General features: G+C 45.5%; 2 protein-coding genes and 2 long non-coding RNA genes across 5 annotated transcripts; 2 read left to right on the forward strand and 2 right to left on the reverse strand.

Moving 5' to 3' along the window:
• The first annotated feature begins 2,070 nt into the window (after window positions 1-2,070).
• On the forward strand, window positions 2,071-6,523 carry LOC147195309 (protein-lysine 6-oxidase-like). 2 transcript variants are annotated; one of them, XM_086129942.1, is made up of 7 exons: window positions 2,071-2,758; window positions 3,181-3,289; window positions 3,357-3,494; window positions 3,926-4,082; window positions 4,558-4,653; window positions 4,760-4,875; window positions 4,950-6,523. In XM_086129942.1, exons 1-7 carry the CDS (start codon window positions 2,155-2,157, stop codon window positions 4,954-4,956), a joined length of 1,227 nt encoding a protein of 408 aa, XP_085986068.1. In that variant the 5' UTR covers window positions 2,071-2,154; the 3' UTR covers window positions 4,957-6,523. The 2 variants fall into 2 exon arrangements, with proteins under 2 accessions (XP_085986068.1, XP_085986067.1); XM_086129941.1 differs by having other exon boundaries at window positions 4,760-6,523.
• Window positions 6,524-11,268: 4,745 nt separating this feature from the next.
• Window positions 11,269-17,640, reverse strand: LOC147195310 (uncharacterized). The gene is made up of 3 exons (XM_086128970.1): window positions 16,738-17,640; window positions 15,969-16,590; window positions 11,269-12,571 (listed from the first exon to the last, which is right to left on the reverse strand). Exons 1-2 carry the CDS (start codon window positions 17,626-17,628, stop codon window positions 16,087-16,089), a joined length of 1,395 nt encoding a protein of 464 aa, XP_085985096.1. The 5' UTR covers window positions 17,629-17,640; the 3' UTR covers window positions 11,269-12,571; window positions 15,969-16,086.
• Window positions 17,641-22,563: 4,923 nt separating this feature from the next.
• LOC147195311 (uncharacterized) lies at window positions 22,564-25,261 on the reverse strand. The gene is made up of 3 exons (XR_015102823.1): window positions 24,554-25,261; window positions 23,401-23,530; window positions 22,564-22,830 (listed from the first exon to the last, which is right to left on the reverse strand). It is a non-coding gene; the product is annotated as an uncharacterized LOC147195311 (long non-coding RNA).
• LOC147195312 (uncharacterized) lies at window positions 23,520-25,404 on the forward strand. Its single transcript, XR_015102820.1, has 3 exons — window positions 23,520-24,258; window positions 24,585-24,657; window positions 25,259-25,404. It is a non-coding gene; the product is annotated as an uncharacterized LOC147195312 (long non-coding RNA).
• Window positions 25,405-25,469: the final 65 nt, after the last annotated feature.

Consider the following 25,469-nt stretch of genomic DNA (forward strand, 5'->3'; position numbering starts at 1 on the left):
GCAAGCGAGAATGCCACTGGGAGGGATGTGGAAAGCCGAGAATAGAATCGCACGCAAATTGGCCCTATTTGGATGGGCTGAGAGTTGCGCGGTGTTGATGGCATGTGGCAAGAGGACGGCTCGCATGGGACACAGTGTGACAATGTCAACTATGTGTGCTATGTTTCACGTCCTGACTTGCTATGATGGTCTCGGTTAATATTTCGCAACCCGTTTTTTTTTCCTCATAGGAAACTATGGAGAAAAATTGATCTGTTCCATATTAAAAGAAAAACGTCATGTGTATTTTAATGAGGAATAACACCTCTGCATAAGATTGTACTTAACATACAGTAATTATACAATTAGAAAGAAGGAAATAGTTTTACTCACACTGCATCAATGGAATGGCTATTGTTCTGTTGCGCCCATCTTGGCCACCCAGAGGCAATGGAAGACTTACAGACAGACATTATTCATCTCAACTCTCTAAGCTTATCACTACAGCACTAATATTAGTCGTTCCAATAAGAGGTGTGTTCTCTTGTATTGTCTGTTTCCATATTTTACTGCACCATTTTGTTGTTGTTCTTGTTGTTTATTGAACATAAAACATATACAGTAATAATTTGACAGAAAATAAGGTAGATAAAAATAGTAAAAAGAAAGAAATCAGTCTTCATTCAACACAGTTATGTTCAAGGGAGTAGGAAGAAGTAAAAAACGTATCTAGTCCTGCCCCGTTATGTGTTTTTATCTAATAAATCATTTTTATATCAATCAGAAAAGAAAAAAAGTAAGAAGAAAGAAGTCTCCATTAAGGCTCATACTTTTGTTCACTCCATTGTTTGACGGCATAAAGCACTGCAACATAGATCCTACTTTGTGTGGTGGTTGTTGTATTGCAAATACACAACGTGTAAAGTCATTGTTTTAGTTTACTTTGGCTGTGTGTGTGTGTGCGTGTTTTAAGTCACATTAATTTCGAGTAACATAGCCCAATTTCAATGAAGCTGCGGCAGGTTGCATAAAAAGTAAACAAAAAAACAGAATACAACGATTTGCAAATGCTCTTCAACCTACATACGATTGAACACACTACAAAGACAAAATATTTCAGTTTCAAACGGATGAGTGTCGTTTATTTACTTATGTGAGACACGGCATTCCCAAGGTGTCCCTGGGAAGTGGATGATCATTAGTTGAACATTTTGGCAACACTGCCCTCATGTGGTAGATATATTGTAATACTTTTTTTTTAAAACAGATTTTAATATTTTTGTGTCCGGAAAAAAAATAGAAAATTAAAAATTGTATTACAGTACATTATTAATTTATAATTACATCAAGTCTAAAATTTCACGCTTACATTTAAAAATATACTTCTATTTTTTTAAATCACGTTGTTAATTCTTAAAACTAAATCATGGCGTTTGGTAATTTAAAGCTGTTTAAATAGAGCTGTTATACAAAATTTTAAATGAATGTGGTTTTCAATTTCAGAAATCGTCATGTAACTGTGATTGGAAATATGTTATTTACTCTTTCAACATTTTGTAGTCTTTCTTACCTTTGTTTTTTTTAACATTTGATATTTTATTGTACAAAAAAAGTACATGCATTCCTTCAGAATTTGCTTGAAAAAAATCATTTTGAAATACTTTCTCATATACGTGGTGTCACGGCATCAAAACAGCCGCTAGGGGGATTACTTTCTTTGATATATGATATGATTGATTAACCCATGGATTTGTTCTCAGCGCCACCCCCCCCCCCACCCCTATTGATATATTTGTTCATAGTGTCGACTTCTCGTGGTCGAGACAAAGTAGTGTGTAGAAATCACCCACGCACACAGACACACACCACCACGACCACCCCCGACCAGTTAATTTAACACCCGTACGTAAAAGTTTACTCAGCAAATTGTCTCGCGAGTGAAGGGTTAATGTAGAAGGTTTGACCATAGTCGCTCAGTGGGCTGAATTCTGTAAATGACTTAAAGAAAAAAAAAAAGAGGAGTGGGGGGGAGTAACGTGGGTACAGCCCACTTGAGTTCTGACAGAAGTGGACCTGCGAGGGGACGCAAGGCGTTCACACACGTGGAATCTCTTAAATTGTTCACGTACACGAGTTTTTTTTCCTTTTTTTTTTTAGGCGTGTAGTTTGGTTGCCATGGCGATTGCGTCTCTCGTCTTCTTCTATCTTTCCCACGGACTATTCCAAGTCATCGGCGGACAAGAGCAGCACCCCGTGCCGGCGCACGTCGGCCCTTGGCGCCACCGCATCCAGTGGGAAAACAACGGCCAGATCCACAGCCTCATGAGCACCGGCTCCGAGTTCGAGTCCCCAGCGCACGTTTACGTCAGCCGCCGGGACCGAGCGACGGGCGGAGCGATGATCCCACCCGGAGCGCGTCAGGCGCGCACTGGACGACGCCGCGGCGCCCCGGTGGACTTCACTCGGTATGCCCTCGGGTGGGACGACGATATCCCCGTGGAGTCTTCTCTCCCGCGCGGCCGTGAAGGAATACCGTTCGGCGCGCTCCCCGACGCGCGCTCTTCCTTCGGCTACTCGGCGGGAGACTCGGGCCCCCCGGCGCCGTACCACTCGCTGGAGGAGAACGCTTCCGACGAGGCGGAGGGCGTGTTTAACGACGACTCGCTTCAGCCCCACGGCAATTCGGTGTTGTACAACATGTACCCCTCCGGAGGACGAGCGGGGGCCCGCGGGCGACGACCCCCGGACGCGGGATACGGGACGAGATACTTCCAAAACGGTAGTTGACTTTTGAGTGCTATTTTGTCATTTGGCAGCGTGGCGTGTAAAAGCCGAATATTTAGACCCAAGATAAATCACCACTTGCTGTCCTATGAAAATGCTCCTTGGAGCTAAATTTCCGGAGGCTTTCTGCCTCAGCAGGGTCGCCCGTGGCAAACAGGTCCAAAGTAAGAGGCGAGACAAAAGATCCCTCTGATGTACAAATATTGGAATGTATTTTACTTTGCCCATGTGCCGGTCACCGAGGTCCCCTTCTGGAGTCGGGCCAGGAGGTGGGGCTGCAAGGCTAGCGCCTGGTCCCTTCGGTCTCTTTTTCAGTTGGTGAAATACATGCTCTATTTGGTTCCGGTCCGGTGATTGCCCTTCCACCCTCCCCGATGAAGTCCCCTGACATATTGATCTTGTACTCTGTTCTCCCAGGGCTTCCTGATCTGGTGCCAGACCCGTACGCCATCCAAGCAGGCGCTTACGTCCAGCGCATGCAGATGTTTGCATTGCGCTGTGCGGCGGAGGAGGACTGCTTGGCCAGGTAGACACACACACACACACTCACGCACGCACTCGGTCAGTGAGTGAAGTGTAAATGTTGTGCCCAGTTCGGCCCACGGACCGTCAGTGAGCGACATCGACTTTCGGGTGCTCCTACGTTTTCCACAAAAGGTGAAGAACCGGGGCACAGCCGACTTCCTTCCGTTGAAGCCCAGGCATCAGTGGGACTGGCACAGCTGTCACCAGTAAGTCGCTGCCTTCCAAGGAACCGTCCTCCCATCCATCCCTCCACCCACCCAAGAAAAGAAACACAATACACTTTTTCTTTTAAAATACTTGGACATTTTCAGAATATACAGAATACATTGTTTTGAACATCTTTAGTCATTTTTGGAGCGTAATATTTTTAATAAATGTTTCAATAAAAAGGTTAAAACATGTTTATTTGATATATTTAATGTATTGTATATATTGTATTAAAAAATTATATATTTTTAGCTCAAATTCAATAGGAATTCTATTTTATATATATATATATATATATATATATATAGAGAGAGAGAGAGAGAGAGAGAGAGAGAGAGAATGGCCTTGCATATTGTACACTGGAGGTGTGTACTAAAAAAAAAAAAAAGGATAAAAAACCCACAACAGCATGTTTTTGATTTTTCAACAGACACTACCACAGCATGGAGGCCTTCAGCAACTATGACCTCCTGGACGCCGTCACCGGCCACAGAGTGGCCGAAGGACACAAGGCCAGCTTTTGCCTGGAGGACACGGCCTGCGACGCGGGGGTCCGACGGCGCTACGCCTGCACGGCTCACACGCAGGTGAAGCCACCTCTTGACGGGCCAAAAGTGTTCCCGGCTGTCGTACAAACTTAAAAAGAAGATATGTGCCAAAAATGTTGGTGAAGGCCGTGGTTATTTTGTGTGTGACTGGGAGCCAGGTCCCTTTACAAACAAGTCAAACAAGTTTTCTGGGACTCAAGAGGCATCGGTTTGCCGAAATCTTTGCTTGAGTTCTGATTTTTATAATATCGGTCATTCAAGACTTGGGAAAATCTCACTCAAGACTCAAACTCTCACGTGACCCCGTCCGCGACAGCAGTTAACCCACTGACTTTTTGTGTGACTGAAGAAGCATATTTTACAGGACTTTCGAAAGGACTCGAAAGTCTCGAGGGACTTTGGAGACTCACAGCAGATCTCGTGAGGCTTCAGTAAATCTCACAAAGTCTCATGCGGCTTTTACAGTAAGACGGTTTGTCGTCTGCTGCTTTGTGATCAAACATTTTCTTTTTAGGGACTGAGCCCGGGCTGTCACGACCTCTACGCCGCCAACATCGACTGCCAGTGGATCGACATCACTGACGTCACACCGGGAAATTACATCTTGAAGGTAAAAAAAAAAAATATTAAAAATAAAATTGATCAGGAAAAAAAGGACAACATGACCTCACTTCAATGAGATGCTCTTGTAAAGTAATTCTCAACAACGCTCTCAGGTCACCGTTAATCCCGACTTCCATGTACTGGAGTCGGACTTCACCAACAACGTCGTTCGATGCGACATCGTGTACACGGGGGTTTACGTTCAGACACGCAACTGCCAAGTAACAAGGTGCCGGAAGGCGATTCACTCATGTCCAACATGAATGCTGGTGCATGTGACTGATATTTTATTCTCATTTTCAGGGGGTGAAGATTCTTTCAATTTCAACACATACTCTTCAGATATGATTTTTTTTTTAAAAATCTTGTACTTTGGGTCATTCCAGCTCAAGAGGTTACATTTGATAAAGTTCCTTTGTAATTAACATGTCATGGTCCTATATAATTGGTTTTTTTTAACTTTATTGCTTGAATTATGTTTTCTGTGGTGCTGTGTTATTTCTTTCTGTCAAGGGATAATCATATCATTTTTGTGTGTGTGTGTGTGTGTATGTGATGCTCAGTAGAAGTAAATTGTGCAAGGGACTCGTGGTTCCATCAATTTGTCGATTAGTCCACGAGATGACTTTTTACCACTCAGCAACGGCGACTTGCGCTTGAAGTCGATTCATCGCCAATCACATATTTTGGCACGAACCAAACGGACACCTCACTGAAAAGCAAAAGGTGGCGGGTCTGCGCAACAAATTTGTAGCAGTGCTTCAAGGGTGGCGGCTACTTAAAAAAAAAAAGAGACTTGTGGCACGGCCACTTGCAAAATATGCAAGTCTATCCTGAAATATTAGGTGCTATGTACGCGCACCTGCAAATGCTTGAACATCCTTAACCCTCACGTCAGCCGTCAATGAGCAAATTCAACAAATTCCCTCCTTTAACAGTGAAAGAGACAATATCCTGTAGCCTCCGCTCCATTTCTCGATGAAACAAGGACAGGCAGGAAAACGTCTTTATTGTGAAAATGAATCATGAAGCCTTTCATGCACCCTGTAACCTGATAACGCAATAAGCTGTCCACTGTAGTAACCGCTGTCCCTGAAAGGGTTAAAATCCAGGAATGCAAAACATTCCCTCCTCCTTGTGATTTTTTTTTTCTTTCAAAAATGATAGTGCAGTCTTTTTAAGTGGCAAGCGCCCCTGCAGTTGTGTTGCGTGTATCAGAGTTGGAGTTTTGTGTGTTCCGGCTCCCTGGCGAGTAGTGAAGATGTCTGAATGAGATTGGATGAGCGAGTGTCTGAATGTGAGCGGGTGAGCGAAGCGAGGAGGGGTGGGTGGGCAGCGGATGTTTCCGATGGGGTTGCCAAAAAAATGTATAAATTAAGTCATCGATGAATCGATGTCGACTTAGCGTTGACGACAAAATCAGAGGTCATTCAACCCCAACAAGGAACTGTTTTCTGCTGCCGATTTGATGGATTGGGGGATTTTTAAAAAAGTCAAAAATCCTTTGGAACATGAATCCAACATGCCACTACTAGTTTGTATGAAGACCATTAAGGGCCACACTGAAAAGAAAACACGATAAAAAAAATACTGCTTTGACTTATGTTGAAAATGTAGGACTTTATTCTCTATATTCAATTTAGTTAAAAAAAAATATTCAGGGTGGCCCTAATACTCCTCCAAAATTCTGTGAGTCATTTACTGAGTTTGGAAGCCTGGTAGAATTTACAGACCTCCATGAACTGTTTGTGGAGGAGGAACATGAAGGGAGGATGTGCAATATCCCTTAAAGTTGTGAAAAATTGCTAACAATGCTTGAACATGCTGGTTTGTGTTATTGTATGGCAGATTTGATACAATAAAAACTGTATGAAGGAGCGAGACGTTTTTTTTCTCTCAGATGTTTCAGTTAGCAACTGAGTTCAGGAGATAACAATAGCATCCATGAAGTGAGGTCATTGTACCACGGTGGCACCCCACAACACTCAGGCACACGTGGATGTACGTAACATTGTGCAGCAATCATGTCAGAGTCTCATTGAATGCAAATTGCAAATATATATATGCGTGTGCGTGTAGTGGCCATATGTCACAAATCTACGAACACAGTCGTTAAATGTGCTGCTGTTTTGGTTGACAAAGGAGTTCAAATGGGCTCTCACTTCCTAATATCCATTCGTGAACGACAGCATCTGTAAACAGAGATACTGACATTTTCTTCTCACTTGGGACTACTTAAGGAAGTCAAGTGTCTCAGGGCTTTCCAGGTATTTTTTTTTGCTTTGGTGCTTGTGCACGGCAGCTGCGGATTGAGAGACACTTGGCAGGCAGACAGTGGCGGCATGTTTGCTGACATGCCTCCGTGAAAGCCGCATGAATGGATGCCTTCTCCCTCACCCTTCTGCCAGAGCACAGTTGAAAAGGAAAAAAGGCCACCGGCAAAGACGACCTTCATTGTAACATGGTTTTAGTTGCCATTAACGCAACAAACCCGTGTCAGAGTGAGTCATCATGCGAAGGCTTCTTCTTTCTTTCTTGACAGTGTTTTGGTAGAAATAACAAGCAAAAGCCGGGGGCAAGCAAACATGAAGGTTTCTAATAATGTCTGTGCTGTTCAGGCACAGGTGTTATTGCGCGTTATTTACAGCCCACAGTGGCAGAGCTGCAGCAAGCAAAAATCCCAACCGCAATGGTTTAAATTCAACGCTGCCAAGATGCTTCCTTGCCAGAGTAGATTGTCTGTGTTATTCAAAATGTCTGGAAAGTCGGTCCAACTGCAATCCAGTTCTTCTCAATGTTCTGGACCGCACAAATAGATTGAAATGTCTCCAGCTGTGTCGGCTGTCCACTTAGATGCTTGTTGAGCTAAGAACTAGCAAATACCACTGACATGTCTGAATGGGCAGCCACCTTACGTTGCCACTCTGTAAGCACACTTACCAAACCTCTGTTCATCACGATTCACGATACAGACAGTGGCGGTTCTGGGGGGGGGGGCCAACGGGGGCCAGTGCCCCTGTAGCACCGATTCTGGCCCCCCCTGTGGCCCCCCCTCCGAGCGCAGATTACGCAGTCGTGCCGAGTCGCCGACGCGAAAGGTGGAACCAAAGTGCGTGATTTAACATTCTAGTCGGACCCTTTAGTGCGCTGCGCCATTTAAAAATGAGCGGGAAAATGAGAAGCAGTCCGCAGAGAAGGAAATTACCACGACACGAGTGCTATTTGCGTGTGTGTGCGTGTGCGCGCGCGCGTGTGTGTGAGTGTCTGTGTGTGTGTGTGTGTGTGCGAGCGCGTGTGTGTGTGTGTGCGCGCGCGTGTGTGTGTGTGTGTGTGTGTGCGCGTGTGTGTGTGTAACTTTTTTAGTCTCCCTTTTTATTTTAATTTTTATTTAACAGGATCAATATATAAGACATTGCCTTTTAAAATTTGGATAATTATATGCATGTAAAACATCTAGCTTCAGTGTATTTGCAATTTTTGTCCCCGGCAGGCTGGTACCATATTCCCTGGCTTGAATATTCTCAACAGATGTATTGTTACGCTTGCAGACATTTTAGCCCTCCTAATACTGTTTTTTTCTCATCACTGTAATGTTATGACTACAATTTCAAAGTCTGAAGAAATAAAAAGTCAAATAAGATTTTGAATCTGTCTTTTTAGCCCTGGGTTGAATGTGCCCCTCCATCAAAACCCCTGGCCCCAGCCCGGCCCCCTCAGTGAAATTGATCCAGAACCGCCCCTGGATACAGAGATCATAAACTTTGATTAGTCGACTTAAACAGTTAAGTTTATACTTTGAGAGGCTCTCATATGCCATTTTCATTAAAGCATCTCAGTGTAAAATATACACCGATAACAGCGTTTGCAGCGAAAACCGAAGAGAAGTTGTCAGTAACTTTGGCAACGTAATATGGCTGCCCTCCGGCTGAAGCCGCGATAGGCCAATTGTTATGCTGCATTCGACAAAGATAGGAAGTCGGACATTTTCCGATTTCTGCTCCCAAAAAAAGTGCACTTAAATGCACTAGAAGACAGAAAAACAACAACAAAAATTACTCAAGAGTTCACCAACACGTTTCATATGACGTCACTCAACAATGGTGACGCAATGGATACACAGACTGTGAATGGCAAAACATAATTTAAAAGACTATAAACATATCATTTACTCAGCTGGCCGACATCTTTTTAGCCCCCTGTGTCATTTTAAACATGTCATGCTATAGAGAAGACTCGTCACTGTTTGTTCAGCTGCAGAGGTTCGCACCAACATCTGGAATCAGACTATGGTCCAGCCTCAAGCGAGCGCAGGGTTGCGAAAACACTCAGGCTGGCAAGGACAACTTTGGCTTGTACCAATAGAATACAGCACACAGGTGGGCACCGTCCACCATCTGGTTGTAAACCACACCTCAGCTGGGTTTACAATTTAAGAAATACCGTTGTCCAACTCAGACTGTAAAAGTGGGCTCCGAAGGTTGCAATCTTCTGCCGACTGTCAAAACATGGACTTTTTGCACCCCCTTTCACACCAAAGTCCACTAACATGCCGGAATTCTAGGGCACTACATAGCAGCGCAAATTGATGATTTGATTAGATTTTTTCTGTGAAAATGTGTTTACAAAGTTCTACAGAAAATGTTGTGAGTGTTAACCAGGCTAAATCGCACAAAGCTCCGAAAGCTGCTACCAGCGTAGACAGTTTCCAGATTGGTGTTTGGAGACATTCCTTTGGCCAGCCTTCGGTATGGTGTCGGGGGTCATATTCCATCAAAAAAAAAAAGCCAGGGCCACGTAAGAACTGACAGGGATGCAGGAAAGAATCGTTGCGGGGCCGTTCAGGCAGAGAGTAGAGAAATTCCTCTGCACTTCTGTCATCCGCTCGAGATTAAGAGCAGCCTCGGTGCAGACGTCCTGGAACGCTCCACTCCAACTCTTGAGTGGGGACCTCTGGTGAATAGTTTCGCTTTCGAGCTGAGTGGTATGGTGACTTGGGTGGTATTCACAGAGGGATGCTTCTGAGGATTTACTCGTTGCACTGCGTCTGGTACCTGCAAACCACTCAGGAACACCCAAAAGAAGAAGGCCTGACTGAGACGTTTGCATTTTGTCATCTTAACTGTACCAAGATACTGTTGCTTTAGTATTTGTAGTATGACTATAGAAAGGTTGAAACAACAATGTGCAACGGTGGGATGTAAAAAAAAAAGTGCAAATACTTTATGACGACACTAAAGTTGATTTTATTTATTTTTTTAGCCCACAGCACACAACTAAACTTACTGAGACAGACTTTTTAAAGCCATTACATATGTAGGTGAGCACCAGGTGCTTCCAAAATGGCATCTGCAACTGTGGCCCTTTTTTCTAAAAAACTGAAATGATTCATCTTTTTTTTTGTATCTCCAACATTGAGCATTGCACAGTTCTCTGTCTTAGCACGTCTTCAGCAATTATCTTCAAAAATGCGTTCTGTATTCAGACGAGAATCCGTGCGATGGTGATGCCATAAAGAATGATTCCCGCTGAAGTAAAGGAGCTCAAACAGTTCTTCTACAGTTACAGCTTCGGAGTGTCAGTCCGTTTTCCACCTCTTGACAATAAGCAGCAACAATATTCGGGAAACTGACTACACCGTCCTTGAGAGTCTTTCGGCACAGCCTGCGGTATTTACAAAACGCCAAAAATGCATTCCTCGTTCCAACGTGATTGAAAAGCCTTGACGACAACCATCGGCGCCGAAGCATACGGTGTGCCTTTGAAGGTTACACGGGCCCTATCAAAGACTGTCAAGGAAATCGTTTGAGACAAAGATGGAAGCTATTGCAGACTGATTACAAAGCAAAAGAACATGAAGGAGCAACATTGGTCCTGGAAAGCGGCTTCGCTCTCAAGTTACCAATACAATAATTCAAAAGAAAAAGCAGTAAGCCGGAATGCAGACGTTGTAACCAGCAGCTAGTTTTGTTCCCTTTGCTGGCTACAGACTAATATCACGTGTATTTTGAGCCAAGAAAATCATTTTACAAGTATATTGCTTATGTTGGGTGCCGAATGATTTTGGATGGATCACCAAGATCACAACAGCAGAACATTGCAGTACTTTACTGCCGCATTGTTTCTTTTAAAAGGTCACTTGAACATGTGTACTTCTACAAGTGTGGATGTAAAAATGCTGTCACCACCAAAATTCACTCCCCTGAAGAACTGTGTAGTGATGTAAGTAGTTTTATTTTTTTTTTGTGACTAAGTTCAGCACAAGTGGTAACGCCCCCAACTCGGGAGGAGACTGCTTGATTAACATTTTACCCTGACACACTTGCTATCGGTAAATCAAGCAGTTGGCTCAGAGGCGCTTGTGCTTGTCGTCCGGCCGAGGCAGCGGTGAGCTCTGACAGCAGCAGGAGGCTCGTGAGAACAGCCGGGTGAAATTCTCACACAAGATTTAAACAAACACACACGCAGATCCCGGCCAAACTAGCCTGGACCAAACGGAAAAGAAATTGTCCGGACAAAACGAGTTCGTGCAGTGCCACCTCCCGATCGACAGTGTTCCCTATTCCCACTTGTCTTTTTCGGGAGGGGAATTCATCTCCCATCAATCTTGACAAGGACGCTGAAATGGTAGAGTCACTTCTTTTTATTTCAAAGTTAAAATGTAGGACATTCGGAGCTGCATTATCTCGTCCACCGGATAATTGAGGTGTCGGAATGATTTATTTGAGAAACACACACACACCCACACACAAACGAATTCACGCTAACCGCACTCACTCGTATCTCATCTGGCACACAGAAAAAAAAAAAAGATCCGTCCAATCCTCCATTATATGAACCGCTTAATTGTTTTTAAAAGTAGCTTTAACTCGACGCATATACATTCACATGAGCTGCCACCGACTGTTTGCTGTTAAGTGCAATCAATTAATCATGTCATAAAAAAACCCGTTGTTCTTCCCCTATACACGTCATAATTTTCATGCAACGATTATCAAAGTGTGGTACGCAGGCTCCCTCTAGTGAGACGTGAACAAAGCACTGCCAGCCGTATTTAACTTTTAAGTTCAATACATTTTGTTTTAATTTTTAAGATGTATACTGTATATTTTAACATTTACTTGGATACTTTTGAAAATATATTTTGTGTGCAATATATTTTAACTGGATCATTATTTAAGTACAGTTTTAAAGGCAGAGTAGCTGTGCGTGCACTTTAATGTTGATACGTGGAGATCAGTGTTTTTCTTTTCTTTTTTTAAGGTGGAACTTGGTGTAAAATGTTTGAGAAGCGCTGATTTCAAGGTAAGCGCTTGCATGCCCTTTGACGGTTGCGCACAGAAAAACGATCATGGATTCTGATTGTCAATCGCCAATAAATGACTGTCATTTATCCAAGTCATTTTCCTGTTTATGCTAAAAGAGTTCTCAACATTTTGGGTTTAGGGAGACAATTTTCCATAACCCCAATCTGACATTAGTACCGTGTGTACCCATTTCAACCTGGATAATCATGGAAAGGAATTTGGAGGGGAGTGAGCTTTAAAAAAATAAAAATAACCGAGACCACAGCGCCCAAGGAAGATTACATAATGTATCAGAGACAGCGTTACCAACGAGGTGTCAATCCGCAAATATTTTCCCGCAGTCGCCCGTGCAAGTCATTTTTCTGTTTTCCGGTTGAAGTCGCTCAGTCCATGGTCTGCTTTCATTTCTTCAAGGACAAAAGACAGACGTGCCATGACACGCTTTTGTCACTATCTCTGCTCGTGGGCGCGTATCCTCTCAGGAAGCAGCTCATCTCCACTTGTTTGGTTGCAGTTTATCCGTCAACTTATTTGGCAGCTCCGCCACTGAAATCGTCGCGCTTAAACGGTTTCCTGCTCAGAAATATCCCGCCCAGAGGTCACGCTCCACAGCTTCTCCTGCTGGAAGGACATCCACGCAAGAGAAACAGAAAGGATTAACATTGGTCACCTTTGTGAGCCAATATCTTTTCATCAAATAGGACTGTACAGTACATTCAAGCTGTACTTCGGCTCAAGGATTTTATGAAGTACCGGTAATATTGGCAGAGTCCCAAAAAGCCTTCCCGTGCTGAAAAGAAGGCCTTTTTTTGTGTGTGTCCTTGTGCATCATGGTGCTTTCACATGCTGTGATTTATCGATTTATTTGTCCAAAATCTACTTTGCAAGTTGTTGTCCATTATAGAACTTCGGCTATGTCGACTTTGGCGGTTTCACCGTGAGTGGATTCCTTCGTGAATAATAATGTACAGCGCGCGATGTGTGAGCAACACGGCACCCAATCTGTCGTGCAAGCCGAAATGGCACTGAACCCACTCAGGGTGACTAAATCCTTGAGATTGGGAGCTTCAAAATGTCAACAGCATCACTTGAGTCTGGAAGATGCTGAAGGACTCCAAAGGGGGAGACATTGCAAAAATGTGACTTTATATTTGCTTCTATTTAAGTCGTTGGGTGTCTGGAGTCCCTGGCCAACCGGCAAGTGTGAAATGACACGTTGCATCTGTCCACCTCCCACACCAAATTTCTCTTTCCAGTAGGAGGATATGGTTAGTCAGTGTCTATCCACCCATCCCTTTTCTGTAGCGCTTATCTATTTCGATTGGCAGGTGAGCTGTGGCCTATCGCAGCTGGTGAGGCGGGAGCAGCCCGGACTTGTCGCCAGACGATCCCAGGGGCAAATGTAAACTATTAAATAACCCTTTGTACTCACATGGACACTGCAATTTAGTCTTCAAATAACCTAACACGGAGGTTCTCAAACTTTGCGGAGCAGGAACCGCTTATAGTGGCTACATTTTTCTAAAAAGCTCCTTCATAATCCTGTAGCCATTTTAGCATAGTAGCGTAACTACCCCGTGTACCGCCAAATGCCTTAGAAATTTAAAAGGTCCCTTTTCTATGGAGAAAAAAAATTGTCTTCCAAAATTTTGTTTTCTTTTTAGGGGAAAAAGTTGAGGGTTTTTTTGTAAAGTTTTTTTTTCTAGAAAAGTTGGAATGTGGTCCAAATAGTCATATTTTTCCAACAAGTCAAATTATGATATAAAGTCAAGGGAAGACAGTTATTTTCATCCAGTGAATTTACATAGTACAACTTTCTGACTTTCAATGTTGAAAAGACAAAAATGGGATTTTATACCTCGAACAATACCCCTTTCGTACTTATTTATTTATTTATTGGGCAAAATTAGCTTTATTCAAGGAGGGATTAATTGACCCAATGTGAAGGTACCTACTCGTGAATTCAAAACATTGCCGATTTTTTTTTTTTACCCTATCCCCCATCATTCACTGGAAAAACTCATCTATTTGCTGTCTTTGTGCTCTTTCTGAACACCCTAATGTGCCAGAAGAGGGTGCCGAATCACTGTCTAATTTTAATGTTGCGCTTTGGCACTATCTTGCAGTCGGGGGCATCAATTCCTGCTAGATTTGTGACTAGGTACTGGCCCTTTTGTTTGATGGGTTCCAGTTCCAAGATGCAATCTTTCAAATGGTTAAGACGGTTTATTGAAAATGAAACCAGAGCACCCATCAAAAACAATTACATAATGCTGTATTCATCTGCCCCCTTTAAAAACAAATTCAACTCTCATCAAAGTGAATAAACCCGTTGGAGCTAAATGCTCATGTCCCCTCATTGCGGTGGAGGAGGCCCAGTGGGGTTTGCATGGACGCCACAAATATACAGAGGGCTCGCCTCACTCCGTATGGCAGGTGGCCAAGGGGTTTTATGATTAAAACCAGACTGCGCTTGCCCAAAATGAAAAATACACTGCAGTTGCACATAGTCTGCACAAGAGGGAAGTACAGGGAGTCAGCCGCAACATCTGCAAAGGTGGTCTTTTTTTTTTTTTGGTTTGGGAGTGACATTTAACCGTCTGAGTGAGCTTCCTCGATGATATAAAGAGTAATCGCCGTGAAGAAGAAAAGTCGAAGACGGGTTAATGATGGCAATCTTGAGTCAGAGCTGTAAATATGACGATGCCTCCATTGTGCACATGACTGCAGGCGATAGGCCGTGGGGGTCTTATCGTGCCAAAAAGTCCATCTGAGCTGCCGCCAGCTACCCGTTCAGGCATGACTAATGCACCGCAAAAAAAAAAAAAAAAAAGAGAAGAAGAAAGTCCATGTTTCCCAATTGTACCTGCCTTTGTGTCCTCGGATTTTAAGGCTTAAAGGACAAAAGAGTAACTCGCAACCAGACTTGAAAATGGAAAGAAAGCAGACACCCTGTATTAGTGGCACATACTTTGGGGAAAATGGGGCAAAATGATTCACATGCCGCATTGAAGGAAAAGGAAAAATGAAATAATTAAAAAAAAAAAGGACTGATTCAACTCATTTATCGTACTTAAAAGAACAGTGTGGGAAAACGTTGATTCTTCAATGTTCATTCTTTCAAAAACTCACTATCAATTAGAATAATATGCAAATAAAATTAACGTCATTTTTTTTAATGCGCTGCAAAGACAAGAAATGTAATGTTCAAACTGATAAAATGGTTAAAAATAAAGTTGTTGTTTCAAAATAAATGTTTGAGACATCCGTCCATCCATTTTCTGATGCACCCTTCCTCACGAGGGTCACCATTCACACTCAACGTCCTACCTAGGGACAATTTGGAGTGTTGCATTAACCCACGGTGCATGTTTTTGGAACGTGGGACGAAGCTACCTTAAAAATCGACTTCAGGACAGTCATGAAATATTTTTATCTTGTTACTTTTCCTCCCACTGCTTTTGGATTTTTTTTCTTCTCAACGAGGCAGCTTTTTCATTGGGGACTGGAAAGTCATGTGACATCAACAAATGCAGACATGCTGCCCTCCCGAGTGCCCACACTCAGACAGAAACGACACGCATACACACACACACACACTTAGGCACATGCGCACACACGCAGATTAAAAACACATCAAAAGCCCTTTTTAGTCACAGGCGCGAGAGCCGCAATTCAGTTCCCGACTGCGACTGAGCTTCCTGTAAACACGGACGACGTCAACACTGTAAAGCAGCGGTGGAGGAAGCAGCGATCTGCAAATGACAACCTTAATTTAAATACCTTGCTCCCTGAAATTGGATTCATGCAATACCAACCGTCTATTCTCTTAATTTCCGGCGTGTCTCTCTTGGCTGCACCGCTGCATTTACAGTATGTCGATTTTATTTTTGTGTGTGTATATATATAAAAAATTGAATTAAGAGGCGGTTTAAGTCCCCACCGAAGGCCCAGGTGCCAAACAGACAGACGCCCCCGCTGTAAAGAGTAAGAAAGAGCCCCGTTTGTGTGAACTTACCACGAGTTGTTTCCCCCGCTCGGAATTGCGCTGACCTCCGCTCGCTGCCGCAGGGTATCGTGTTTCAAGCCCCCGTGGCGCCGGGGCAGACCGCCGCTGCCACCGTCTCTCCCCCTCTTCACACCGCGCCGTCGTTCTGGCGGCCTCTCCGGACGTACGCGGGGCTCCTCGCCGCTTCGCTCGACGGGCGCGAGTCTTTGCCGCAAAATCCGTCGTGCGGGTACGGCGGAGGCTTTTGAGTCCTCGAGCGGGCGGTCGCGCCGTTACTAATGACAACTTGAGGATTGAGGTTTTGCCAACGGGACTCCGGGCCGTCCGCTTTGCGGTCGGACGGCAGAGGCGGATGCCCGTTTGCGTGTCGACGGTCCTCGGTGTGACCGGGCGAGGCGAAGCGGCGGGTTTTGACCACGGATGCCACGTGAACGGGGGATGGAGAATTTGTTCTCAGGATGACGCGCTCCTCGTCGGAAGCCCTCGGCCGCTCGAGCCTCCGCGGAGGCGAAACTGCGAGTTCTCCCCGGCGAGCCGAGGTGCCGATGTCGCCCGTTGACCCGCCGGCCATGTCGCGTGGATCCTCGCCGAGGTCCATTTTGGCTGTGAGCTGATCGATCTGATCAACGACCTGATGGAAACAAATGGATCTTCTCATAGAAATGTGGATTGATGCCGTCAATGTCATCTTGGCGTGAAACAAAATAAGGAAGGCAATTTCTACAAACAGAAGACGGATATAAGGATAGAGGCGGGCTATTTGGTGTGGCTCTCCTACCTCTTTCATCTCGGCGTGAATCCGCTTCAAACCTCCCAAGACATCCTCCAGATCCGTCACCACTTGTCGGATCTGATCCCTCACCGACTCCTGCTGCGTCGCTTGCTTTGCCAAAAACCAAGCGTGGCCCTGGTGCCACTTGGCGACTTCCGTTTCCTTTGGTTCCGTTTCGTCCCGGGCCGAGTGCTTTTGTGGGACTTCGGTGGGGAAGAAAGCGTTCCAGTTCTCCCCCGATACGGCAGTTTCCCGACGGCTATCTCTTGTCTTGGCCGCGCAGTGACCCAACGGACCGTTTTGCGGGGCGCACGTCAAAGTGTCCTCTCCTCCGTCCACAAATACGTCATAGTGCGCCGTCCCGCTATCTCCGTGCACTTGACCGTCGACCCGCAGATGAGGGAGCGGATGCGGTATCCGGAGGTGAAAGGGGCGCGCGCAGTGGCACTGCCCCCCGAAAGACGGGCGGCGTCTCGCGGCGAGCTGGGACGAGCGGCTCCGCTGGGCAGGGTTCCGCTCCTGGGGGGGGCCGAGTCGGGCCAAGTCGTGCGAGCGGCCGCAAGGGCCGGGGGCCGGGAACGCGGGCCGTCTCTGAGGGCTCCGACGAGCGCCTCCGGATGCCCCCCCCCCTACGTCCCGACCCCGAGGAGGCCGGGCGTCCCCGTGGCCGTCCAGATGCGAGCGGTCCGGCTGCCGACGGGATGCCGCTTGGCATCCCGGTCCACCGTAGCGGGCGCGGCGCGGGCAGGGGCAGGGGCACGGGCCGGCGACGCCGTCGGGCTGGAGAAAGCCCGGGGGGCTCCATGCCGGCCCGCCTTCTGTGTACATGTCCAAAGAGGCTCGCGTGGAAAACGCCTTCAAAAAACCTCCGTCATGCACTTCCTCTGTTTTCCTCATCTAGTGCTTCTCCTCAGCTCTTTCCCTCCCTCCACCCGAGACGTCCCCCCACTCCCCCCCTTTCCTTCCTGTCTGTTGTTCCCCCCCACTTTTCTTCCCCTTTTTCTTTTCTTTCTCCCAACTTTTTCCTTCCTCCTTTCTCCTTGGCGGGCCCCCCCCCCTCCTTCCCTCCTTCTTGTCTTTCTTTTTACCTCTCACGCCGTCTCATTTGCTGCCTCAGAAGTCTGATTGTCTTTCTGTCTCTCTCTGTATTCCGGCTTCTTTCCCTCCCCTCCACTCTCCTCCTCCTCCTCCTTCCTTTCTCTTCCTCCGTCTTCATTGGCTCACATAGTCGGCCGTACCGGGATTTTTGAGGCCCCTCTTTTGCCTCCGTGCGAAATCCACAAGTTCTGCGGAAACAGACTCCGTACGGCCTCGGGCCCCGCGGAGAAAAAGAGAGCCGGGTCCGGAGCCCGGCTCATTAAGCCGACTGAAGTGCTGTATTGAAACGCCGCCCGAGATTCCTCTGCCGGAGACGGCGGAGCAAGAGAGGAGGGGATTGTAGGGAAGGAGGTGGGAGGGGAGGTAGGTGGGGTTTCCACCGACGGCGGCGTGGAATTAGGCAGCGCTCTGACTGGAGGAGATCGACACCCTCCCGGAACCTTTCGCACCACGCGCGACTCGCGCACTACCCACGTCAGATTTGTCCTTTGCCATCCACGCCAAAGTCACCCGCCGTCTTTGTCTGCGTGGTTGCAGCTTGGTCGCGAGCTAAGGTATACTTACACCCCGCGTCCTATTCGGCGTATAGACAAGAAATGGACTATTCAACCGAGGTGAGAAAAGTCCTCACGTCCTCTACTTGAGTAGAAGTTCACATCCATGAAACATTGTTGGAGTTGACTTCACATTTAGGAATCATGAGACAAAAGTCAAGCTTTAAAACCGAAATGAGGAAACAAGAAATATCAAGTAAGGACCCTGCTGATGGTAGATTCCCATTTCTTTACAAAAAAAAACAATATTAAAATTCAAGTACTTTCAGGAAATTGAAGCGGACGCTATTTCAGTGATTACGCCAAATTTGAGCACTTTCCAAAGGTTGATAGCGCGACACAAAAGAATTTCAACCCCGCAGAGTTTTAAAATAGCAGTTAGGACTTGATTCCACTGCCACTAAATCAACCTCTTGAATGAACAAAAAGCACAGGAGGACTAAAAACTTGGAATGCGCCTTGGTTGAGGCCCCCCCATGTCCTCGCCGAGTGTAGCCAGTGTCTATTTTCAAAGAAAATAACAGGAACTCTGGAAACAACGGCTTGAGCAGAGGAGAGCTGTACAGAGAGTAAGCGCAGAGGAGGATGAAGGGGCTTGATTTTTCCCAGCAGGAGGATGAGCAGTCTGCTCCCATCTGCCGATTGTTATCGTCGCAGAAGCGCGGCCGGTGGGACTTTTTTTTTTACCGCTACTTGGGACGGAAATGGCCATTTTCAATGTTTCTCTCAAGTAACGCTCAATGCGTTTGGGCTGCAATCACTCGTCGTGTCGCAAAGGACTGCCGTGCAGCTTTTTGAAATGTGGGAGGAAACCTCACTTCCAAGAAAAAGCGCTACGACTCGGCGACCTGCGTATCGCGACAGGTCATTCACACTCACCATATGTGCTCGCGTAAGGTAATGAAGCTTTCAAAACTGCCCCCAAAGCTCTGAATGCCCCGTACTCCTTTCCAACATCCTAGCTTTTGTGAAATGAGATTTCCTCTAATGACAGAAAACCAAATTACATAGCAGACTAGCCAAAATGAAAACACTTTGGGTATCACTATGACGCCAAAACGGAAGCAGCCCGTCGAAGAGAAGCGAGAGCGAAGGTTAGCCGCTAATTACAACAACCGCAGTCGGCGTAACGAGCTGTATTGTTTGTCAAACGTTTCCATTTCTGTCCATCAAAATATTGCTTGACGTCAGGGCTCGCCATCCCACTACGTTGGTGACACTCTTCTTTACGTGAAACCGGACTCCGCTGCTGAACTCCAAATGTTCACTTGGCGTCTTTGGAACAAAATGTTACCCGATAAACAACATAGGCATAAAGTCACGCTGTTGTTTTGCACATGTCCAGCTTCCGCCTCTCCAGATGAGCCTGGCTGTGTTTCAGTCACACCCCGGTGTTGCCGCATCTTTGATTGCGAGGGAACTGGCAGCCGCGGATCGGCGAGAGCTTTTATTTTTGGAAGAAACAAAGCCGATCAAGCAAGCCGATCAACGCGGTGACAGTTTGGCAGTGTTCGGACCTCAAAGTACCGCTGCAATCCTTTTGAATTTTAATCAGCTTCCAGTGAGTCTGACGACAAAGGACCAAATGAGAGAACGGACATGGAAAAAAAAAACAGACCTTGGGGTGCTGCAGCCAATTTGTGTCTTAATGCACCAAGCCACGGGGGGGGGGGGGGGGGCAACGGTCAGGCCACTTAAAAACATCCTGAAATCCACACGACAAAAGCAGAAAGCACTAATGGACGGGGGCGGGGAGGGGGGGGTTGATTACGGTGGAAGGGGTGGGGGTGCGGCGCCATTGCCTTTAAGAAGCGGCGGTGTGACAGTTGTTATGGCAAAGGTGAACAAAAGCCAGAGCGAAAATGACTTGCTCGGTCCCGTCGGCACGAGAAGAAAGTACGGGGTGGGGGCGGGGGGGTTAACCTAGTTTGACTCCTGACTGGTGACGACTGGGGAAGTGCATCTCTCTAATAAGGCAATTTGAACATGGGGTGCAATTTGTAAAATGTGTGATGACAAGATGAAGCGTTTCCGAATGAACTTCCGCTGACGGCCACAGCCGGTGCCGCCGCCACGGAGCGCTCTCTTTCTCTGCCTCCAGATGCTCCAAAACTCAGGAGTGCATTTTAAGAGGCAATGCCACCGCCAATCCTCATCATGCATCTTCATGGAATTCTAATCTGCGACCATTTTCTGCCAATTGTCATCCGACGCCAAATAAAAGAAGCAGATTCATTGGAATATATCAAATACCCAAAATGCGGTTGCTCATTGTTGCATAACCTTCGTGAAGCCTGCAAGACTCCAAGAAACGCATCTGGTAATTCGATGTGAACGCCGGATGCGACACTGGACAGTTGAAGGTCGGGCTGAGCCTGACGCCACTTCCCGAAACTTCTTTTATGTGTGCTGGCCCAGATAAGACACAGTACCGTATATTGTTAATGAGACAGTAGCATGCAAAAGAGAAGTAGCCAGTTCTCAAGTCTTTAGTCCCTCTTACACTGCATGTCGACGTTGGCAGTTTTTCGAACCATCCGCAGCCACGCTCACACATACGGACAATTTGGAGTGTCCGATCAGCCTGCCGTGCATGTTTTTGGAATGTGGGAGGAAACCGGAATACCCGGAGAAAACCCACGCAGCCACGTGGGGAACATGCAAACTCCACACAGGAAGGCCGGGGCTGGACTCGCCACTGGCCCGCCAGCGCGCCAAATATGATTCTTTGAATTTGAAAACAAACTGCTGTTTTGTTTTTAATGATATTTATGAATATCAATTAAATTAACTATACAATTAATAAATGTTAAATGTCTAATTAAAACAGTTTATTGTATTTTATAGACCAAATATCAAATAAAATGAAGGAAATAAAAACGATCAAACCGTTCATGTCTGTCATGCATAATTTGATATGGTTTCAGTGATTGACTTCTCGAAGTTCAAATGTTACTTGGGAGGTATTTCGATGGTGAGAGCACAAATTAATTGACTGAAAATTAATTTCACTGTGGAGGACCTGCATACCAATTAAGACGACGTACGACCTCATTTGGAGGAACCTCCTTTTGTTGTCCTTAGTGTCCTTTTGCAAACGACGGCTAAAAGGGAGCTGGCCAACCGCCGGGGGACCTTGGCTGAACCGCTTGGGAGGAAGAGCCCAGCGTCCTGAAGAAGAAGTCTCCTTTTTAAAATACAGAACTGGCCTGACACCGCGTCCCGTCTTGGCTCGGAGCAGATGAGACCGCTTATTTTCCTAAGTGCCGGCCTTTTATTTTGTGTCGGCGTGTCTGCGAGTGCTGCGACGTCCCTGAATTATTGTTGGCGCTGACGTGAAGGCAATCTGGAAGCGGCCGGTGTTGCTTTCACACTCTGATACGGTCCCGGAGCGTTCCGTATGATACATAGGCGCTACAAGAGCTGCAGCTATCCAATATTTTGGTATTCAAATATCCTACTTGAAATTCTATTGAATAATCGGGCGTTTGGATAAAAAATAAATAAAATAAAAGCACTATTTTTTTTATCTTTCGTTACTGCTATGACACTGAGCGACTTTGCGAAAGTGATGGAATCTGGTTTGGCTGGTTGATGTGTAAAAAGGAAAAATGCGGTTAGTAGAAGAAAAAGCTTTCCGTCGAGGCTGGACCGCATAGTTGCCGCATTCATAAAAACCCAGAGGAGCGTCTAAACTCGAATGCTCGTGAAGATGTGCAATTCAGAATGATTGATAAAAAAACGACACCTGAGACCTCAGCTCCGCAAGCATCAAAGGTTTCGGGTGGTCACAGAGGGAAGCAAGACAACAGATGCGACGGCTCGGAATGTGTCCCTGGCTCCCGTTGGCCACTGTGGGGTTCACTGATGTCTTTTTCACCGTTGTGCATGCAACCGGATAGCCACTAATGACACCGTGGCGTCTTTAGGGCAGGGGTCTCCAACTCAGGTCCTCAAGGCCCCTGTCGTACATGTTTAAGATGTTCCCCTCCTCCAATGTACCTGACTCAAACGATCGGCTCATCGGCGAGCTCTGCAGAAGCCCTCGAGAACCTGAGTTGGTGACCCATGAGCTAGCGAATGTCCCACGGCTACAACGCTGATGAAACCACCCCACATGGCACAATAGAAAATGCTTTGCTGAGTTGCCCAGTAAACAACATGGACATCAAGTCACAGCTTGATTTTTTTTTTCTTTAAGTGCAGGATCGGGGGCGTCGAGGACCAAAGTTGGACATCCCTGCTTGAGGGTAAGGAGGCGGTAAATTGTGGATGACTGCAATTGTCATGCTGACAAATACTGTTCATATTGAGCCACTTGGTCATACAGTACTAGAGTGCATTTTTTTTTTCAATAAATGCAACAGTGCCCTCTACGGCCCGGCCTGCAAAATCCTCGCGGGAAGGGCCCGAATCCTGCTGCCTTTCCACTCTGCCGCCGTCCAAGCTGAAAATGTGAAGAATGTCAAGCAATTCACTTCACTCCTCCTCCTCCATGGGTACTTCTGTTCGTTTCATCCTGCCTTCAAAAGCTGGCATTTGAAATCTTAATTGCTATGTTGCATTTCTGTGTAACTTAGCGATGACACGGAACAGGGACATACGTGCGTGCGAGGGACAAGCGGAAAGGCAAGGGACAAACTCCACTCGGGGTTTTGACACTGTACACAAAGTCGTGACAAGAGCCCGCCTTTGCGCAATTCTGTGTAAAAGGCAGCGATGGATAAATGTGACAGCTTTAATGCTCCGTTGCTGTGTGAAAAGCACTTACAGTCGTGAACAATATCCTGCCTTTGCTGGGTTTGGCGTAAAAAGCAAAGCCGGTCAAAGACCCTGTATGATAAATTTAGAAAGTTATTTTAAAATACATTACAGCTGTTAAAATTAAAAATGAATGGCTAAAAACGTGGTCATCAGATCTATTCGTAATACTACTCAAAAAAAACCTTTCAACTGCAGTAATACATCAATCATCAAGGCTTTGAAGCCAACTACCAATATGCAAGAATCATTTCACCTTGGAAGTCTACCACCCGTAGCTGCATTCATGACGGGCCTCAAGGGGTCAGCTGACCCATTAGCCCAGGAATCCACGCCATGCGCTGCCCGTCACTCCAGACCGGATCTGGTTTCACACTCGGAAGCTGCTGCATAGTCCAAAACAAAAGGAATGATCTCCCGAGAAACGAGACATGTGCAAATATCAGGCAAAGGAATGGCGAATAACTCAAACTCCAAAAATCACATCATTTATGTTGGCATGTTACAAACTTTTGAGTGAATTTAAGACAAATCCCTGATTATTTAGTGTACTTGATACTAAATGTTCTTTCTACTAAATACTATATGAAAAAAATGATAGCAATGTGCGAATTTGAGCAGTTACAAAATACATATAAAACAAAATTTAACTTTTTGGAAATTAACTTACCGTAATTCTAAATTTCAACCAAAAATACAAAATAAAAAATACACTACATTACACTACATACATTAAATGTTGACCACATTTGGCCCTTTTTTAATTTCTTAAATGATGTAAACCGAACATGGTCTCCTTAGCACATCTGCCTCACATTTCTGAGGTGAATGTGACTTTGAATGCTTGTTTGTCTCCACGAGACCCGCGGTTGGCTGACAACCAGTCCGGGCTGTATCCAAAGAGTTTTTTCTTTTTCTTTTGTACACGTGTGGGTGAGTCCGTTCAACACCTGTCCCGTCATCCTCTCTCCTTCCCTCCCACCCCGTTTGCCCCTCCCCTTACTGCTCCTCCCTTTCTTTTCCCCACGTGCTCTCCTCCCGACTCACCGTCGCACGGAGCAGCTGGACGAGCAGTGGGCTGCGAAAAACCAACCAGAAAGGCTTGACGGCGCTGGTAAGCATGCTCAATACATCTACTGTATACTGTTGCTAATTGTCACCAAATTGCCCCCGAGCACTGCTTTTCTCAAAGTGAAGCTCTTCAACTCACTTCACCATAGTTCATTGGCATCGAGATGCCACAAAAGTCATTTTCCACCAAATAATCTGCAAATAAGTGAATTTTGTGAATACTGGACCTCTACGGCTATCATCACCTCCATATTTGGGTTCCCCCTCATACTTCTGCTCCATCCTGAAGTTTAACCAGCCTGCGTGAAGGCAAACGCTTTGCAAGTATTGTTACCCACCTCACCGATGACACGTTTACTCCGCAACCAGGAACGATGACAAAGGCCGCAGCTGCCTCTTTTCTGCCACGACGAGTGACGTAATGGTGGCTGGCCGGGCTCAGGTAACCACATGAAAATACCATTGATCATGTTTTTGGTTTCTCTTGCAAAAATGTTTCATCTATTTCTATATATCAGAATTGGTTGTAAAATGTAATTATCGTAATTCATTTAATTGTAAGCATTAGGGGAACAAGTAATATTTTTGTAACTACAAATAATTTATTTTTGCTAATCTATCAAGTGGATGCTAGCGACATACAGCAGCAAAAAAATAAAAATAATTAAATGCATTTTCACTGCACGGCAGAAGTCCCAATTCATCTGTGTACCCACCCACCTATTTCCATTCATACAGCAAAATTAGAGCTGCATGTTAAATTATACAGGCCCAGATTTATGAGTTAATTGCGACAAGATCATCATTATTTTAGTTGTGCTTTGTGTCTCAAGAAAAAGAGGAAGAAAATACAATAGATTTGGTACCGTTGTCTTTTCATCTACTATTTTCTGTGTTTGCATGTGTTTGGTTTTGTGCAGAGCAAATATTACGACAGTACTGTGTGCTTCAATTCTCTTTTTTGAACTGCATATTTCATAAAAAGCTGTTGGTGTCTTAGCTTGTCCAGGGATGTGTTACAGTTGAAGTTTTTCCTGTTTCAGGTTGTGTACTCATGTGCCTACTGAACTGGATCCAGTGTGTCTTTTTTGGAAGACTGGCTCAGTCCAGCAGGAACAAGAGTGACAACTTGTGTGACAACATTCAAAAGTCATCCAGGTTTGTATCACAACAAAAAACAAGTAGCAACGATTCATATATGTGTGTGTGTTTTATATATATATAGATATATATCTATATATCTATATATATATA

This window comes from Hippocampus guttulatus, chromosome 14 (assembly GCF_054856545.1).
Source record: "Hippocampus guttulatus isolate MCC_2025c chromosome 14, RoL_Hgut_1.0, whole genome shotgun sequence".
Lineage (NCBI taxonomy): Eukaryota > Metazoa > Chordata > Actinopteri > Syngnathiformes > Syngnathidae > Hippocampus > Hippocampus guttulatus.